Below are 19,754 nucleotides of genomic sequence, written 5' to 3' on the forward strand. Positions count from 1 at the left end.
CACACTGGGGATGCGATTAGGGAGAGCTCAAGCGGGAATGCCCTTTGCAAGGGAGACAAGCGCACCCGATGAGCAACGCRATGCTCATGCACACCAATGGCCAGGGGTGCGTGTGCAATCTGCCAAGAGATGCGGATGCACACGAGAACCAGGAGGGAAGGCACATTGTGCAGTCAGTGATGCAAAGGAGAAGAGAAACAGGGGGGAAAGTGTGATCATGATCCTGTGGAAGGAGGAGGGATCCAAGGGGAAAAGGATGTGAGCTGGAGAGCCTTCCAAAAGGGAGGCAGAAAGAAGAGGGGGACYCAAGCAGAGTGTTTCCTCTGTGGGTCTAAGCAGCAGAAAGGAAGGCAGGGAAGGGCATTTGCACTAGGGCAGCTTCCTGCAGACGAACGGGATATACCTGCAGGAATCAAGAGGAAATCAAAAGTCACGCAGCAAGAAAAAAACTGTATATATGTCCAAGGACGGTGCTTCCTCTGACTGTGCACAAGGAAGCTTTACTTCCAATCGACTTGCTGCTGCTCATCTTGCAGCAATAAAACATGCTCACCCATCCCAAACGCTCACTGAAGAAGAGTATGCAATAATAATTACCAAAAAAAAAAAGGGAGTTTACATCCCCTGAAGCAGTAAATTATGCAAATGATCGAAGTGCCAAAGAAACTTTGTCAGGATATGTTTGGGGAAAAAAAAAAAGGAGGTGGGAAAAAAGCAAAAAGAAGTGTTTGCAGACACAGGAAAACAGAAAGGGCAGCAAACAAAGGCCGAGAGGAAACTGAAAATAAATGCCACTCATCTGGAGCTTGTTAAGCASTGCAAGATGGGCCCAGAACAGATTGCTCCCCTGCCTTTGGTGCCATGATTTTAGTGCCCTTTGAAACCAACAGCACATTTGCTGAAGGAAGAGGTGCTCCCAAAATGCTCAAGGCTGGAGGACACCCCACTGCAGGTAGGAAAGCACAGCAGTGTGAGGCCAGCACCTTGTCCCCTGGGCAACCTACCCCCTCCCCTCTTAAAAAAAAAAAAAAATTAAGTCATCTGGGTCTGAGGAGCAGCAATGGTTGAGGCAGCTCCATCTCCAGGCATGGGACCACTGAAGCCCAAGCAAAACCCACCAACACATCTGTATTTTCAAATTGCCATACGAGTGCCCATGCAGACAAAGTGCTGGGATTCATCTCACGAGCAGACCCATGCAAAAAGAAAAAGAGGAGGAAATTGCCCTCAGTCTTATTTTAAAGAGGGAGCAGCGGGGAGAAAGCTGATGTGAAACTTGGCAAGGCCCTGACTAAAAACCAAGAGCTCCTGGGCTAGTGCCAAGCACTGAAGGCAGCAGACCCAAACTTTGCAATCCAGGTGCTCTCTCACCCTCTCACCTTCCTCGCCGGGGGGATGAAGGCAACCGCACCCAGTGAGGTTGCCTCCCCCCTTCCCTCCCCATCGCCAGGCATCCCCAGGGCAATTGCTCACACGGAAAAGCAACACAAGGAAAGTATTTAATGCATGCTTACTTCTTTTTAATATAGTGTAGCAGCTGGAATCAAAGAGGGGGCAAACTTAAATAAGTAAATAAAGTAGGCCTTAGCACATGAGCAGCACCACATGCTGCAAAGCTCTGCTCTAGTCACCACCCATCACAGGTACTGGCCCACTTAGCTTAGGGGCTGGCAGATCATCTTCCTCCCTAAGTGGCCAAGAACAAATCCTACACCCTCAGCTCATAGCCTGTTTTTAACAGGACTGGCATCCCCAGTCTCTGGTATACCCACATGCTGCTACTTAAATTGCTTCTATGTTTTTATTCATTGCCCTCCACACTACAGCTCCAGCAGGAACGTTGCAGCAGCACTTCAAAGTGCTGGGGACTACTGCATATGTGCGGTTTAAATTATTATGCAATAAACGCCAGCAATTTTTCAAGTCCGAACAGAGTTAGCTCCTCCTTAAGGGGAAGGGAAGAGATTCAGGCACCTCTCCACGAGGTGCAAGACAACCAGTCCCACCAGCTGGAAAGAAGAGCATGGTGGTCCCAGCTCAGGTTATGCCCAGCCCTCCATCCATCCAGATCAGCCCATGCAACACAACCCTGCCTACTCCAGCAAGACATAAACTTAAATGACACCACTCTCGTGCCCAAGGGAAATGCATATATTGGGCCAAACTCTCCTGGCAGAAGTCCACAGAGAACAGGGGCATCCAGCCAACTAAGTGTCTGGCCCACTGATGCACGTGGGTCTTTGCCCACTGCCGCTGCTCCTCCCAGTAGCTGCTTTTCTGGAGTTTGCACTGATAAGTAATCATTTTTATTATTATTTCTGGAGTTTGTGCCAATTAAAGTAATGGGCAATCAGACAGCCCAACTCTGGAGAAGCAAAATGCCACCAAAATGCCAAAAAAGTACCTCAATGATTTAAATGCAGCCATTGCTGTCTTACCCCTAACTGCAGCTCTGGACATTTCTGCAAGTGCATGCAAAAAAAAAAAAAAAAAAAAATTACCCACACGCTGTGCTCTCGTGCAGGAAAGCCCACAGATGGGCCAGGCAGCACCAGTTCAGTTCAAGACAAGTTTCAACTTGTTGCTTCCTCCTGTGTCTTCTATCAAGGACTGATAGGAGATGCTCACGGTTTAGGCCAGATGGGACAACCCAAGGTGCAGCCACACAGGAGATGCAGCGGCAGGACTGGTATTCACCACTCCCTGGGGAGAGCAGCACAGGTCTCCGGGTTTCAAATCCCTCGAGGCCGCGGCACCGCAAGCCTTCAAATCCCTCCGTGGGCTCCGGGCCCTGGTCCGGCAGCTGCCACGCGGCAGCCGTTGGCGTTATGCTAATGGCGGCACTGGGACGGCCTCTCCCCATCTGCTCAGAGGATCCACCTGCGGCTTTGTGTGGCCGGGTCAGGCCCGTGCAGCCCCTACGAGCTTCACGGCGGCACAYGGTCTGCGAGCGCACACAGCGGGGCTGATACTCCTTATCTTTGCGCAACCAAGATCTCACCCAGAGTGTGACCACGCTGCAAGAATTTCACCCCCCGTGAGCTTCCTCACAGCGAGCTTTGTTTATTTAACCTTCTCTTTGGACAGCTACATGGAAGGTGTGTCCGTTCCTCCATACCCGTCTGACAAGATGACAAGTGGRAACGAGAGCTCCGGTTTCTGAGCATCCACATTCCCCCCAGTCCACCCAGGGCAGCAAGGTATTTTCCTCGCTGCACGGTCATGCAAGGATTGCTCGCAACACCCTCGTTGTCATCAAGCATGTTCTTACACAAGAGTTAGCTCCCCCAGGTCTCCAGAGCTACTCAGGGAGGAAAAGGGAGCGGAAAGGAGACATAAATGCTATGACAGTTTCCCATCTTGTTCAAGACACAAGAACAGTCTTACTATACTCCTGGGCAAAACCTCCAGTGCGTCTTTGCTATGCTAAAGAAGCATCTTATAGTGTCATTCACAAGGAATCCAAGTAAAGAAAAAAAAATCCCCTTAATTTCACTTTTTTCCCCCCAACTTTAGCTTCTATTAAGTAGTCTCCAAGTAAGGCTAATCTCCCCAGCTCTGGAGTGAGTGGGAAAAAGCCTTCTTCAGCAATATGATTTAGAGTTGTTAACAGATTTTTAGTTTATATCAGTCCATGGATGAGAATGCACCATTGGCAGTGAGCTTCCTCATGCTGAAAGCAGCTTTCTCAGCATCCACCACATCTATGAGCTATGGAGAACTACATTGTGAGGAAAATCAAAGCTGTAAGAAGAGAAAGGCCAAATTGGCCCTGTAGCTCTAAATTATTGGGGTTAAATCCTAGAAGATTTAACATGAATCTGTTCATGTTTTGGATATGCTCGTGCACCTTTCACCAAAGGTGGCTTCCTAACCAAACTAAACATGAAACCTCTGTAGTGCTACAGAGGTGAAATACTGTGAGAAAACCTCTATATGAGCAAGGCTCCTTTGTCCAACACTGAGAATAGAAAACACCCTAATACCCRAAATAATATACTTAGTCACAAGGATTTTCCCCCACCACCACCACCCTTGTGGTGCTGTACTGCTTCCCCTGTACTGCTCAGAACACTCAACTAAACATCTGAGAAAACCACATGCATAGTACATTACTGAAAATTAAACCAACAAGACAAAAAGGGCACTCTGAAAAACAAAACACAGTTAATAAATTCTTCTGCTTCTTCTCCTTGAAGGAATCAGGAAGAATCCTTTTCTAAAAAAAAAACCTCAAAGTATCAAAAATTTCTTGCCAAAAGCATATTTCAAGAAAATGATAAGCACCGGGAAGAAAATGAGACTTATAATGGAAGTATTTTCTCAAGCGTAACTACAGTGTTGCTAGCACAATGCTGTAATCAAGAATAATAGAGCCGTTAGCCTGGAATACAGGAATGGATTCAATTGTTCTCTGTGCACATACCTGTATTTTAAGATGCAAGCAAAAAGCCTTAACCGCCAAAAGGCTCAGACACAAAGCAGTCGAGAAGCGAGTTCCTTCATTTTTCACTCATGTAATGATTAATCTTAAATCTCAATTACGTGCAAAATAGAAGAGGCCTAGCTGAACTTTTGATCCCTTCAGAATTGGTTAATATGAAGGACAGTTCAAGATCATCTCTTTGGTGCACACTGGAGGATCCCTAGTTTGTGTTGGCTTCCTTGTAGCCAAGCAGAGCTTTGCAAATTGTGCTAAGGTTATGTCTCAGACATATGCTTTTGGGCAGGTTTAATTCTCGCCTCTCCCTGCTTTCAAGGGTTGCACAGGCTTAAAATCCCATGTCCAAGCAGATCAACTCTTCAGCTGATCTACACTCTTCCTCAGGGGATACCAGCACAGAGAGTCCCAAAACAAGCAAGAGTCCCATCATCCTGGCCTAGTTTGAGTAACAGGGCTGACTACTTCTGGATATTCTTGTGCAAAATAACAGCATTTAACCTACAGAGTGAAATTCTGCCCTGTGGGGCAGACTGCCTTCCCATGAGCAGGACACAGCAAGGGGATGAAGAGGAGGGCTGACAGCGCYGGCTGTCAACTGCTGCAAAAGAGGTCTGAATGGGTGGAAGACTAGGAAARAAGTAGGACCTTACCTTCTTCCTGGAGTGTGCTCTGTCCTCTTCTTTAGCAGCTTTGCTATTTTTCCCAGCTCTGGAGAGCTTCTGCTCCCCAGACTGCTTGATGGTGATTTTGATCTCAGGAGGGCAAATGTAGTTCTCCAGATTCTTTGGGGGCTTCTTAGCTCTCTTGGTGGTCTGGATTTTTAGTTTTAAGCTTCCCTCCGTGAAGTTAGCCTCCTTGATGGAAAACTCCTGCTCTTCCAGGCCATCTCCCGCCACCCATTTCTCRCTGTCCGCGTTGGAAGTGGAATCCACATCTCTGCCGGAACCCAACTCATCCTCTTCCTCGGGCTCCATCCGTTCTCCGCTCACTGGGATCCCCTTCCCCGAGCCCGAGGCAGGCAGCATGGTCTCCCCCGGGCAGCTGGAGGCAGGTGGGGGCTTTGCAGAGGTAACAGTGGCTGGCAGAAAATCTGCCTCTCCCCCCCTTTGCCGGGAGCTGCCTAAAGTCTCCCTGGGTTCCATAGCAATACCACAGCACACTGGAGTCTTAGTGGAGGGAAGGGGAGAGCGGGAGGCGATGAGAAGAAAAAGGGCAGGTACGACGGTAATTGTCTGCAGGATTCAGAGTCCCAGTAGTCCAGGCGCCGCAGGGAGCTCAGAAGAGATCAGATCTACAACTGTCAAAAGAAAGGAGAAGAAAAAGGAAGTTAGCACTCAACGTACGCAAACGTGACTGTGGAAGCGACTCAAGTGGAGCACGCTCGAGCTTCCCCTGCAACATGTCAAATATCTTCCCTGAAGCAAGGCAGGACCTGATGCTGGCCCACACTTCCCAGGGCTGGATCTGGTGCTGTGGAATAGCTGAACCCAAGAATGGCAGCCAGGTGTACAGCTATGCTGATTAAAATGGATATTCAAAAACATGGAAGACAGGGTATGAACACACACTCCTCAAACTCCGTATTTGTGAAAGAGGCAAAAGGGGAACCAACTCTCCATATCCAAGAATGTCATGGTTATTTTGGAACAATCCCTGCTACAGTTTCCTTTTTTCTCCTTTTAAAAGGAGGAGGCAAAGACTTACTTGCCCTAGGTTAAACTATAACCCAGTGGTCGGAACACTGAAAACACAGTTTTGCCCTATGTATCAGGGAGTAGAGTTTCAAACTTCTGTCTCCCCTACTTTCTAGGYGAGAGATGCAAGCACTCAGCTGCTGGCTATTCTACCAGGGACTCCACTTTGGATGAATTATTCAACACTGCCTGGGCCAGACACACAGTCTGGAGCCCGAGATATTCCCCTGGGCTGCTGGAAGCGTAGGAGGATCCACCTGGGTATCCTGTGTGGCAGGGACCTAAGTAGTGCAGCAATGGAGGGAACACAGAGTCAACATCAGAGCCACTCCTGCGGCTGGTGGCAAAGACCCAGGCCATCAGAAGTAAAGACCATTCTCTCACCTCTCCATAGCTGGGCTTTCTATAGGGATATCACCAGTATAACTCTCCAAAACAGAAACACTCACATACAGTATCTTCTGAGAGAGTCTTGGCCAAAACTAACAGCAGAAGCTGTGAATGGACCTCTAAGGCAGAAATTCATCATCCAGTGACATAAAAGAGCTGAGCCAAATAGCAAGCATTTGGTAGAGAAACACACATAGGGTGTTGTGAAAGCTGCTCTTTGTCAGCACTGAGGTGGTTTCACACATGCTGAACTCCCCCGTATAAAATCCCCACCCTGCAGCAAGCCAGATCAGGGTACAAAGTTGGCAGAAGAATAGCTCAGAAGAGGAGGAGGATACTTCTATGCTGCTTTAATACCCTGCAACAGTTCCCTGGGGGGTCAGGGGAGTATTGCTTCTGGCATGCAGAGAAGGCAAGGAGAACACACTGCCAGGAGTAGATGCTGGGGGTACAGATCTACACTCACAGCTACTGCTTTTAGATTTGGACTCTTMGAGTTGCTTGGCTATAATGCCAAACCCCACCCCTTGACCAAATACAGGCAAGATCTCAGCATAGCCAGGGATTTCCCAGGCCATTCTYCGCAGCTATAAGCTATAAAGGAGAAACAGAAATCATCCTGCTACCTACCACCAAATCATAACAGCACTCTTAGTGGGTTTTACTTCAAAGCACAACTCACCAAGAGAGGTCACACACRCGCCTATAAGGACTTCACCGCTGACTTCTTGAATGAGCTTAAAACCCCACAAGATATAATATCAAGCACCTTTTCTTAATTACACAGCTGCGCTTACACTAGAGTATGGCCATGGGTCATTTGTCTGACCCTGGTCCATATGGCTAGTAATGGAAAGGCCTAAACAACCCACAGCTCCATGAAATCATGGGGTGACCTCCACCCAGGTCCCAGCAGACACAAATTTAAATACAGTTCCCATGAACAGCACAAGCTGACAGCCTGGGCAGGAGGGGCAGGGGGARGAGGAGGACTGTCATGGAGCCTGAACCACCATCTGGCCTTAGAGGTAGCTTCTGTAGCTCATGGTATCTACAAGTACCTTGGCAGAACAGCACAAAACACTTATGCTTAAGTTGCATATCTCCTGGCGATAGAGAGAAGATTCATTTCCCAGAGCTGTTGTTACTCCTGTCTCATTTAAGAAGATATGGAAGAACCAACAGACCCAAGGTGTCCCACACCTCTGTCCCTTCCCACACTGACTCACCCTGCAGTCAGCAGCTCTCCCCACTTCCACCACCTACASAAGAAGGAGGACAACACTTACCTCACTCAAGCTCATCCAAAGGTGAGTTAACTAATGCCCATACATAGCTTTAAACCCAASAGTGTTTACCATGTGGTAGCTGTTAATTACTAACGCAATTAGCACATTAAAGCTGCCCAGCTGCATGGCAGTGCTCCACCTAATTGACTGACCCTCCGACCTTGCCTCTCCTTTGTGCCTACAGAGAAGATGGGAGTCACAGTTACCTTCCTCTTCCAACCACTCCAATCAAAGAAAAAAAAAAAAAGAAAGAGAAAAAAAATAAAAAAAGAAAGGCTGACTTATTTATCTGCCATTTCACGTTGTTAATCTCCTTARAGAAGGACAGACAACGTACACACACTTCTGTGCTGCAACATAAACACAAGGTGGTAAAAGCTCGGCTGTGCAGCATTCCAGGGAGTTACTGCTCTGGTATGCACGCATGTACAATGGGCACTCTGTGCCGGCCTCCACCCACAACCCATTAACCTCTCCCGCTGCTGGCAGAAAGGAGCAGGCTTCTCCCACAGAGCATCTAGGCCAGCACGGGGGCCGTGGCCCACCACGCCAAGGAGGCCACGGCCAAGCAGTGGCAGCTACGGCCACCAACGTGGCAACTGGGCAGAGGTGCTGGGCTAGGCTCGGGACCTGGTCTGCAGAGGGGATCTGAAATAGGTGACCACTGGGGAAAGCTCTTCTGTGTTTTATGCAGGGCCATGAAAAACCCAGGTTCCCCCCCAAAGGAAAGTCCTGGATCTCAAGCAGGCGCTTTGGGTCACAACCCAAACAGTCTGAGTCTGCACCTCCAAGTGGGCAGAGACAAGAGAGGGAGGAAGAAAGTCACTGTGTCCCCCCTGCCAGCGTTAGATGGGCTGGCATAAATCCAGCTTAAAACCCTGCTTAAAAATATTAGCCTCRCCTTATGTTGAGTCCGCAGAGGATGATATCAACAGACCTGCAGGTAGCAACAAATAACACAGAGCTCAAATGCTCTACAGAATTAAATGGGTCATTGTTTCAAGTATCTCCTTACTCTCCTTCAGGGTTAATAGTTAAATGACTTGGGTGCAGGGACATTATACTCGTCTTTCTTGTTTGGGCAGGCTAAGCGTGTGCTGACTAATTAGGAAACCTCACTGCAGGCTTCTGAGCAAGTAACCCCGCAGGTAGGTTCCCGCGCTCCTTCCTTCCTCTGCTCCGGGCACACCGCAGTGGTGGGAACAGTTCCCCGTGCAGAAGCACAGGCAGCACGAGACACCCCACCAGCACGAGACACCCCACCAGCTCTCTCAATGGCAGCTGTGTTTCTGCCCTTGCACCCACAATACATTTTTTGTTATTGTCCCCACCACCAAAGATACGGGGGTCTGCACTTTGCAACGCAACAAAAATACAAGAAAGAAAAAAATCAAACAAACAACAACAAGATCTTGGAAAGGGAAAAAAAAATAAAGAAAGAAAAGAGGTGGGACCTATGAAAATAGAACAAGCAGAAATTAAGTCTCCAAAATCACCTGGGCGGTGAATCAGCTTCCCCCCAAGTAAAACTGCCTCTCTTGGGCTTCTGTCTTCCAGGCCACCACTTGGACTGTGAGAAGTGCTCTACAAGAAGGCAAAAAGACCCTTCCTGCCTCTAGCAGTTCTTCTGCCTTAGCTAGCACTGTGCAGACCTCCAACTCTGGCAATGAAGTTTATTTTCCAAGACACTTGTAGCTCTGCTTTACAAAACCCAGGAGATTGGGCTTGTCTAGACATTTAAGTGGTTACCCAAACTGACCTCCTGTGCCTCTGAGGCTCAAAGCATCAAGTCCTGTTCAATAAGCAACTACAGATGCATTTTACCATCCGAATTAAGCTCCCAGAAGAAAGTGTTACCACTAACAGGCTTCCTGCAGTCAAGTTAAATTTGAGGAGGATAATTCACAGGTGAATGACAACAAATTTCACAGAAGTTGGCATTAGCTCCTAATTAGGGAGCGATTCACGCTTCCTCTGATAAGTACTGAGAAATAATCAAACGGCTGCATGCTCAGCCTTGCTGCAATTGCTCACATGTCTCTTTTCTGCACCTCTGGGCACCTCAGATCCACTTCTAGAGGCAAAAGCAAGCCCAAGACCTCCCTTTGGGTCAAACCAGACAGCTGCCCTAATAGGCTCAAAACACACTTCCTTATCCTGCCTCAGGCAACCATGCGTTTGCAAGTATTCAAATCCAGAACTGTAAACTGCTTAGACTGAAAATTTGCTAAGGACAAAAACAAGGGTGAGACACCACTGCCTTGTTAAGAACAGGGTCGGGGGGGAATCCAGGCACTTTGAATTCTTCATTCGATGCAAGAAAGTGGCCAYAAAGTGCCACTTGGCACAGCTTTTTTTCATACAGTAACGACTGCATTAGTAACAGGGGAAAAAAATGCACAGGGACCATTGGATAAACAACTAAAAGCAAGTCAGGGTCAGCGGCCCAACGCTTATGCTGCTACTCCAGCTGCATTGTACAAGCACAGGGAGCACCAGTAGGGAGAACAGAGCATGTCTAGATACTAAGACTGCTTTCTTTTTATCTATTCAGTCCAAAACACCTTGAAATGAAAGAGCAGTGCTATTAATGGGGTTGAAATAAGAGCGTGTCACACCAAAGGTGAAGTGGAGCCTGCCTCTCCTGAGCCCACATCTATCACATACTGTTTGGAACTCACATTCTTCCACATGCCGTAGGGTTGTTAAGAAATCCCTAATCTCTGCACAATATCAGCAATCCTGGAAACCGCTTTACGCTCCATCTTTCTAAACCCCTTCACCACAAAGTGCTGGAGACTCTACAGCAATATTTAATCACAACGTATCACCTTTCACACCAAAGAATTCTGGATTGCTTCCTCCATTATAGCGGCCACCACTGAAATGAAACGTAGCTGCCTACAGGGCACAGGCCAATGGACAACCYGAGGAAATGTTTGGGTCAGAAACCTGTTTTTATGAGAAGTGTCAGCGAAACTTCACAATCCGTCATGGGACACCAAAACACACACATTAAAATATATATGTGTGTGTGTRTATATATATACACACATATAAAACAATGGCTTGGCATACAGCAGGCTTCACTGAACTCAGTTAACCCACATTGGCAATAAAAAGGAAAAGCAAAATATTTGAGTATTGCTTTCAGAAGTCTAGGAGTTTCGAGCACAGGGTTCTCACCACGTGGTGAGAACAAGTCTGATGAGGATCAGCAGTAAGCGTGTGATCACACTGCTGTCAAACTGACCAGCATGGACAAAATGGTGGTTGGACCTCCTTCAATAGCATCTTAGAGGCAGCTCCAGAGCATAGGTAAAAATGCAGTGACTCATCAAGTCACAGTGGTGCAGACAGATGATACTGGATGGAGTATAAAGCCTGCTGGGATAAAATTAAGCTATTGTACTTTTCTGAACAAATTTCCAGCAGCAGAATGAGTTTATACTGGATCGGTATCACACACCAGCAGCGCATTTAATCTGCAGCTCGGTGCCCTAGAGCTAGATTTATCGCTGTCTTTGAACCATGGCCTTAGCCGCTTCCTGCAGCCACGATATTCTGTAAGAACAATCCTGCATTGGCAGGGAGCTAGAAGGACGACTGTGACCGCTATTTTCCTTCCATGCTATAGATCCCATAGGAAACATCCTCTCCTTTTCACCTGCCTGACGTCAATTGTGAGGGAAACAAGGCAGAAAGAGTTCCCCTTCAAGCAAAACAGATGAACATCATCTCTTAATAAAGAATCAGAGATGACCTAGTGATTTCAAATAAAAACAACCGGACACAACCCTCAGCGACCTGCTCTAGTTGACCCTGCTTTGAGCAAGGCAGTCGGACTCCACCATCTCCAGAGGTCCCTGCCAACCTCAGCCATTCGCTGATTCTGTGATGTAGTTTTTGGCCTTTATCTCCAACGATGGACAAATTGGACTCTATTGCACTGCAATTTTGAATGCCTTGTGAAGACACCTGTATACAAGATACACATAGTTCAGGGCATGTGTAAAATATAAGTGGATATACAGCAAGTGTAGTATCAGATCCTCAACTGGTATGTATAATTGCCAGAGGAATGAGCATAACTTAATGCCTATAATCCAGCGATTATCTGTACAAATAAATACAGTGATTCATTAATACAGTGAGTTACATGCATGGAGGGTTACACAGGGGGTTACACAGCTTGTTCTCCTTTCTGTGCCATTCCCCYGCCCTTCTTCCAACCCTTCCACCTGATTTTGTGTGGATTATGGATGGATTTTTTTCTGAAGGAAAGGGACACAGCTTATCTCAAGTGTGGTCTATCCACATGAAAATACAGAGCAAGGGTAATAACAGTTACCAGCCGAGGACAGAAGCAGCAAAACCATAATCTCCATTTATTTCCATCAGTTTACCCTGAATCTAAGTGCTATCAGCCCTCTGCACCTCCTTCARTGTGACCAAAGGAGCCAACTTGGCACAACTAAGCTCGGCAAAGGCAACGAGGAAAAGCCAGGCTGGAGGGGAAAAAAGATAACCCAAAGGTCTCCCACAGCCAGATGAGGCCCAWGATAAAGAGACAAAAATAAATGAGAACCCAAGCATATCCTTAATTATGAAGGCATGTACGTGTGCACATTACACATGTGTGTATCTATCTTCTCTWCACAGAGACATTAGGAGTAGATTATGGAATCATATTTGACTCCATAATTAGGTTGGAGACTCCATAATTAGATCAGATAGTCACCTTTCCATGTAAGTAACTAACTATTGTACAGCGCGGAAGGGAGGGCCAACTGAATGATTAAACAACTGACATGGCCATAAATCATAAGGGCCATAAAAGCAATAGTGCCCAAGGTACAGCTGTGGCAACAGCCAGCGTAGCAAAGCACCCACCTGCGGTAGGAGGAGAGATGCCCATCAGGTTGCCCAAGGACCTTTACGAGCTCCTGCCTGAGAACAGCACCAAAGATTTACAAATCTACTCAACCTAAAGCTAGCCCTGGGTTTAGGGGGAAAAGGGTCTGTTCATCAGACCAGTAAACATCTTCTAATGCTCACTGCTGCTCTCTGAAGGACCGATCTCATCCAGACTGCACCCTCAAAGACAAATGCTGCTGCAGAATAGCTGTAAAGCATGACTCCATGCAAGAMATACTCTAAACCAAGAAATAGTGTTTGATCCCATTTATGCCAACAGATAGCATGTCATTTTTACTCGTCATCCTTGCAAAGATGAGGCCTCCGGGACATTAGAAAGCAGAAAGCAATGCAAGCTGTACACCAGCTCATTACAAGTGAGTGAGCCAAGCCAGGAGATCTGCCTACATCAGGTCAGCGRGTTGCCGAGCTCCCAGATCGAGTACATCATCTCTCAGTGCTCAAGCATGACATACTCAAAGGTGACTCCTGAGACGATCTAGGAGAATCCTCTGAACTCTGCTGGGTGCAGCRGTGTGCACCACTACAGGGAAGAAGCTTATGCTACTAAAAGCAGACATAAAACTCTTTGGGCAAAGTGTCAACACGCATTTCAAATGCTTACTCTGCTTTACCCAGCTGGTGCCACGCGCGCTCTCCTGAAGGTAATGAAGGCAGCTCCAAGCTACAAATGGAAAGTTTTATGGGTATTTAGGGAGAGGATATTGGCACAGAGACCAGCCACAGAAAGCAAAGCCCTGCACAATTCCATCATCTGTGTTACCAAACTTTCCTAGATTGACTCTGCTCTTGGAAAGCTGCCATCAGGCACAGTAGCCTCCTTCTAACACCATCGTGGTAGGGCAGTAATCTCTCCTCCCTCTGATCAAACATTTCCCTCTGTGCCCTGAAACGTGTGGAAAATGATTTCTCTATATAAATCATTAACGAGAGCCTTGTTTTTATTTACTGCTGCTGCCATGGGACTCCTCTTTCCTCTTTTTTTTTTTTTCCTCCTCTCCTCCATTATTTCATTTTAACTTGCACAAGTGCCAAAGGCACCAGCTTTCCCTCCCTTCAGGAAAAACAAAGAAATAAATAAAATAAAGCAACACATCTGATAGGAAACGCACCCGGTCYTGGCTCAGTATCCACTCCTCAAAGCCGTAAGTGATGGCACAAGACGGACCAAAAAGGCTTCGGTCCAGGATCTATCCCGTGCCCAGTCTGCAGGCTGTACAAACACATCCCATGTTACCCAATTCTGCCTGCCTCAGTTGAGGCTAGGAATAAGGAAGGCTGGATTTTGTCCATGTGTGTTAATATGAGTAAGCACTAGTATCACGTTTGGTGCTGAATAATGTATTGATCTCTAGGCCCACAGGGGTCTAGAAAACAGGGCATACAAGAAATATCATATGAGAAGGAGAATATTGGTTTGAGGTATAGGGAGGAGAGCATCAAGAGCCATAAACCTGAAACAGGAGTGTGACACAAGAAAACACGAAGAGAGAAATACGGGCAAAGGAGGGGTGTAGCTTGGTCTCTAATGAGGCTGATGAAGAACTGGTTACAGAAACGCTGGGAGAACTGAGTTGGGAGTTAAAATAGGAGTTAAGCCAGAAGTTGAGTTGAAGAGCCATGCTGAGCCATGCTGAGTAAACATTGGACTTGATCTGAAGAGGCAAACAGGACCAAAAACATCAGGTTAAAGACTTTAATAGTAGCAGGACCATGCTTTTAGGATGGCATTTCCCCATGAATTATTCTGCTCTGCCAGCCCAGTACATGCAACCATTTTCATCTCTAAGGCATGGAGGCCAAATTTTTGCAGTCTTGATAACTTTGTAGATAGGTTACTAGTGAAAAAAGGTTACTAGTGAAAACACGGCCTCAGTCATTCCCTTGAGACACCGCTAACTTCAGGGGAGAATTGAGAGCTTAGTAAGGGTTAGAATTTGGGGGAATCCAAGGTCAGCTCAGTCATGAGTGTCCTCCTCTCTATACCAATATCATATGGGTCACTGTGCTCCTGATCTGAGTCCTTGAACACAGAAAGACAGATAAAAGGATGGAACAGCAGGAGCTGCTTCTGTGACCACCTCCCACAGCACAAAACTAGGGTCTAATGTAAAGCAACACCCACAGCAGATGACACTTGTAGCACTTACCCACTATCTGTTAAACACTATCTGTTTGAGTCAAATGACTAAAAGATCTTGACTGGCTTCAGGATGCTCACAAGGCCATTTTCATAATTGTCACAGCTTCAGGAACCATGACCTCCAGGTTTTTTTTTTCCCTCTCCCTAACACACCAGCAGAAGACATAGGCCCTCAGCAAGCCCTATGTTTATATCCATTTATCAGCTCAAAGTCCAGCAAGTTAGACTGTTGCCCTGTCTAAAAGCATGTGGTTAGAATAATTTAAAAGGGGAAAGTCTCTCGTSTTCTTCCCCCACCCTCACTCCTCCTGAATAAATTTAAAGAAAGAGAAACATCTGACAGCTGGAGGGAATTTACTCAACCTCTCAGGAAGAAAATTGCCGTCAAGCAAAGAAAAAGCATGACATTTTTCAGCCCATTAGGTGAGGGTTTATGGAAGTTACAAGGACGTGAATATATGGGTTAACATTTTAAATTGTTTTGCAACCTTAGGAATAATGGGCATGTATAGTAAGTCTTTGCCCAGATGCCTGTTATAATATTTTGCATGTACACAATCCTGCTCAAACACTTACTAAACTCCTTACTAAAGCTTCACGTCTCTGATCCCTTCTGAAAAAATAGGACTAAAGGATTTGGCAGAGAATTATTCCCCTGTATAAAATTCTATTCAATTCCCACTATAGAATTCCATAGGAAGATTTTAGAGAAGAAAGAAAAAAAAAGAAAAAAAAAGAAAAAAAAAGAAAAAAAAAGAAAAAAAAAGAAAAAAAAAAGAAAAAAAAGAAAAAAAAAGAAAAAAAAAGAAAAAGAAGAGAGAGAGAGAGAGAGAAAAAGAGAGAGAGACAGGGAGAGACAGAGAGAGAGAGAGAGAAAATAAAGAAAAGAAAGAAAATGCAGGAAAGATTTCCTTGTCGAGCAAACTAACAGTATTTCAAAGAAGTTTCTGTGGAACTCCATTGCATCCTCACAGACTAGACCAAAAATTRAGCAAGATTCAACAAGAGGCGGGTATGTGTCACAGTATTCATTCTAGACCCTGGGTCTGGAAACACACAGGGAAATAAGACCAATATCCAAGCCTTCAGAATCACATGAGTAGCACATTCAGGATACGTACATTCATATGGAGAAAAGACATGCCTTGCGGCTTGACCTCTGGTTTGAGTATCATCATTTTCTCCCTTCCATCTTAAACCTGAGTTCCCCATCTGCTAAAATACTGGGGCAGAAACAGAATGATTCATTGTATGTATATATATCTCTCCGTTATAAAGGTTACGGCTAACAAAAATTTCAAAGCAACATAAAACCTCAGGCTTCCGATCTTTAACCCATCTCTAATTTTGAGGTCTATAACCGAGTACTGGATTACCCCATCCTTGCCTACCACATATTTTTCTGAACAGTTTTGTGGAATGTTATTACAGGAGATACTGTGCTAGCAGAGAGGAAACTTTTGCTCTCACCCATTGCCACAGTCTTGCTTCGCTCTACAGGACCATATAACAACCCTTGCAGTCCCTGCTTGCCAAGAAAACAACAACTCACTCTATGGAGAAAGAGAAAAGATAAAAAAGAGTCACAAAAGATGCCCAGGGAGCACCATTTGGATATAATCACAGCACTCCACTATGCCAGGTCCTTGTATTCCAACACACCCCAGAGTGGAGCCTTTGGGAGGTCACCGCTCTTAGGCAAGAGTGAAGCTGACCCCGAGTTGAACCAGACTGAATCTCTTGAGGTCTTCTCCTGCATTTTCCTGTTTTGTCACCTGTGCTTCAGCTCCCTACTTTTCTCCCATCTGAAGATAGCAGGATCATCATCATAGACTGGCAACAGCACACGAATTTGGTGGCCAGACAGCCTGGAGAAGATAACAGAGATATAGAAAAGAGACCCGAAGATAGACTGGAGGTAAACTAGAGTTGTGAAGATCTAAATCAAGTCTGGATCCAATTCTCTCAGTGTTTGGGGTGTTTGAAGTCTAGAGTTTTGATTTGACCTTTTGCGGAGGGATCTGACTAATCCGAGGCCTTCTAGGCATATTCAACTTAATGAAAGACAAGAGCCTAAATGAATCATATCAAAAGACTGCTTTTTGTATCAAGTGCCTCACAGCTTACAGGAAAAGGAAATCTTTTTTTTTGGACAATCTATGCTATCGAGTAAATCCAACTGCAAAATGGAAAAAAAAAAGCACTTAATTCTCTTCTCTCTCAAGAGCTAATAAACAAAAACTACCACCCCAACATTGCCCAGCCTGAGAAGACATGTTGTGTTTTCTTCTGGCTGCTTGTATTCAATTGAAGTACTTATTTTTCCTTTCTCTTTTGCCGTCATCTCCMCGTTCCCCCCACTTTGCTCTCCTCACAGCCTACATTAATCTGCAGTAAATGTGAATGCAGAATCCAGGCATCTTTTGGGGACCTTTACAGCATCCCATAGCTACCCAAGCAGGTCCAAGTACGTAACAAACTTTCAAAGCCATGTCAAGTGAAGCTTTCACATTGGGAAGAGGGAGAAACCAGCCTCAAGGCTCTGTGAGCATCTTCGGAGTGAGCGTGCTAAGAACGAGCCTTAACAATCCAATTTCATGTCTGCAACGAAAAGCAGAGCATGGCCAACCTGGAAAGTTTGGAATCATTTACAGATCTAACAGTCCCCCGGGCTAAAAGATAGAGTGAAGGGGATTTAAAGCCCATCTTCAATCAAGACGACAATTTCCTAAAAKGATGAGTCATTTTATTTCCTCAACATCAATAACGGGAAAGGAAACTTCTTTTTCTTCAGTCCCAGCAGAAACCACAAGCCAGGCAACAAAACACAAGGAACCTTCTCCACTAAATATCTCAGCATCTCCCCAAAATCTTGCCTTTCTCACTAGACTCTGAGCTAACTCTAAACTCCTGCTGCTATCCTAAAAGTGGCCAGACTTCCCAGCAGTGACTCAACCAAAGTGAGATTTTACAGTGGGCTTCATCCAACCACCTTTTTATGCATGGACAGATTGGCTACCCCTCTCCCCTGTCATAGATAGGCATGCCTCATTGCAGGCAAAAGCAGCATGCCAAGTTTTCAGAGGATTTAAGGCTAATTCAATGGGCACTACTGCCCCATACAGCACGGGGCACATTTGGGCAGTTAGCAATGCTGCTCACCAGCATCCTCCTAGACCCACACATCACTCCAGAAATGGGCAGCTATGGGGAGCAAGAAGGACCGCCAAGGCACATGGCTAAACAAATCGGTCGTCGATTCACTGGGTGAGTGAATTGAGAGCAATCAGTTGGATTCCAGGACTGCATTTACGTGGTTCATTAGACAATAGCCTTTCTTGCTACCAGTTGGGTCAAGAGTCACAATTGCTGTGTAATTGCAAGTCTCCGAGCACAAGGCAAGAGTTTTTCAGTCCTGGAGGGTGTTGTCCAAAGGGGAAAGAAAACAGAAGGGAAAGATTATGTATGAGCAATTGAGTCCTACTGAGAGAGTAAAAAAAAAAAAAAGTCACTGAAACTGGGATTAGCCAAATCTCGTAATGGAAAACAAGAGTCCTGTTGGTAAGCTGGCACTTACACCTAAGAGATGTGTGTGTGAGGGAAACAGAACTCCAAGAACAGGTCAAAATGGACCAGAAGAGGAGATAAAGCAGCTTCCAAAGCCAAAAAAATGATGGTTAGACATTTTCAAGCACTTAACTTCTTGAGTTAATTAAGCACGTGGCAAAAGCAGTTATTAAAAAAGAATGGTTCCCAACTTAATCAAAGCACATTATTGGAAATGATACTGAGAAACCTCGGTAGAGAAACCCAGTAAATATCAAGTCAAGCTAAATAGCTCAGTTATGATTATTATTAATAATAAATCATGGCCACTGTTTCTTTTGTTTGCCAACAACTAGCATAGTTTATGGCTCTGCACAAACCTAACACACCATTTTATTACATTTCAGAGAGTGCATCCTCCTAAAATGATAATGTGTTAATAATCTATGCTGGGCTTTTTGGCAGGAACCAAAGAGCTCAAACAACTTGAAATAACATCAGCAAAAAATTATTTATTCCCCATCCCTAGTTGCAGAGAAAACAGAGGTTTTCTTGGCTCAGTTTCTTCTCAATAGATTTCTGGTTTCAATTAAAACTTTGAGTCTGAGAAGTTTTTTTTAAAAAAGAGGCAAAGCCAACAAGGGATGGAAGTCTCCATTCACTGTGTGTTTCTTCCCTTTCTTTTTTTTTTCCCCCTCTGCTTTTACATAACCATTCCAAGCTAAGAGCAGAGATTAAAGTATAACTACATTGTTTGCTGGGTTATTTTTTCCTTTTAGTTAAAATAAAATTAAAAAAAAAAAAAGTTTCTCTCTCCGGTGAAAGCAGCTTCTAACCGGGGCAGCAATGTAAGTGAAGGCCGAGGAAACACAGAAAGGCACCAGAAAAATAGCCACACTTGCACATTTTCACCAAAGGGCTGTTTTTTCTTGCTGTTTTTCCTCTGCTGGCAATCACAGGCCCTGGACACTTGTCTGCCCAGGTTCTCCGCGCTGCTGCCTAACGCCAGCCGGGCGCTTGTGCCATTAGGATCGCGGGCGCCGCGTCACTCCTGGCTGCGGGCGCTGCCGGATCAATAATTGCTGCCACTCGGGCCCGCGATATTAAACACGGGACTGGAGCTGCCAGCGAGCTCTTTACCCCCCAAATCCTCCTGTCAATACGGGAGGGATCAAATTACCCTCCGTGACAGCGCCGGAGCAGCCGGCTCAGCGCTTCCCCTGCCGCAACATCCCCGTGCACTTTGACAGATGGACATATAAGGCAACGCGGCGGCTCCCCCTGCCCGACAGACACCCACGTACCCCCCC

The 19,754-nt window shown here is 45.8% G+C and overlaps 1 protein-coding gene across 2 annotated transcripts in view; it reads right to left on the reverse strand.

The window, feature by feature from the left end:
- The window catches only part of SETBP1 (SET binding protein 1), a 235,594-nt gene that overhangs the window by 214,124 nt on the left and 1,716 nt on the right, over nucleotides 1-19,754 (reverse strand). For both annotated transcript variants that reach the window (XM_026040029.1, XM_026040021.1), the window contains exon 2: nucleotides 5,095-5,741. In XM_026040029.1, the coding sequence (XP_025895814.1) occupies nucleotides 5,095-5,586 (492 nt within the window). In that variant the 5' untranslated portion in view covers nucleotides 5,587-5,741. The remainder of the gene's footprint in view (nucleotides 1-5,094; nucleotides 5,742-19,754) is intronic.

The sequence above is a fragment of the Nothoprocta perdicaria genome, unplaced genomic scaffold (genome assembly GCF_003342845.1).
Source record: "Nothoprocta perdicaria isolate Ctin4 unplaced genomic scaffold, notPer1 scaffold_10, whole genome shotgun sequence".
NCBI lineage: Eukaryota > Metazoa > Chordata > Aves > Tinamiformes > Tinamidae > Nothoprocta > Nothoprocta perdicaria.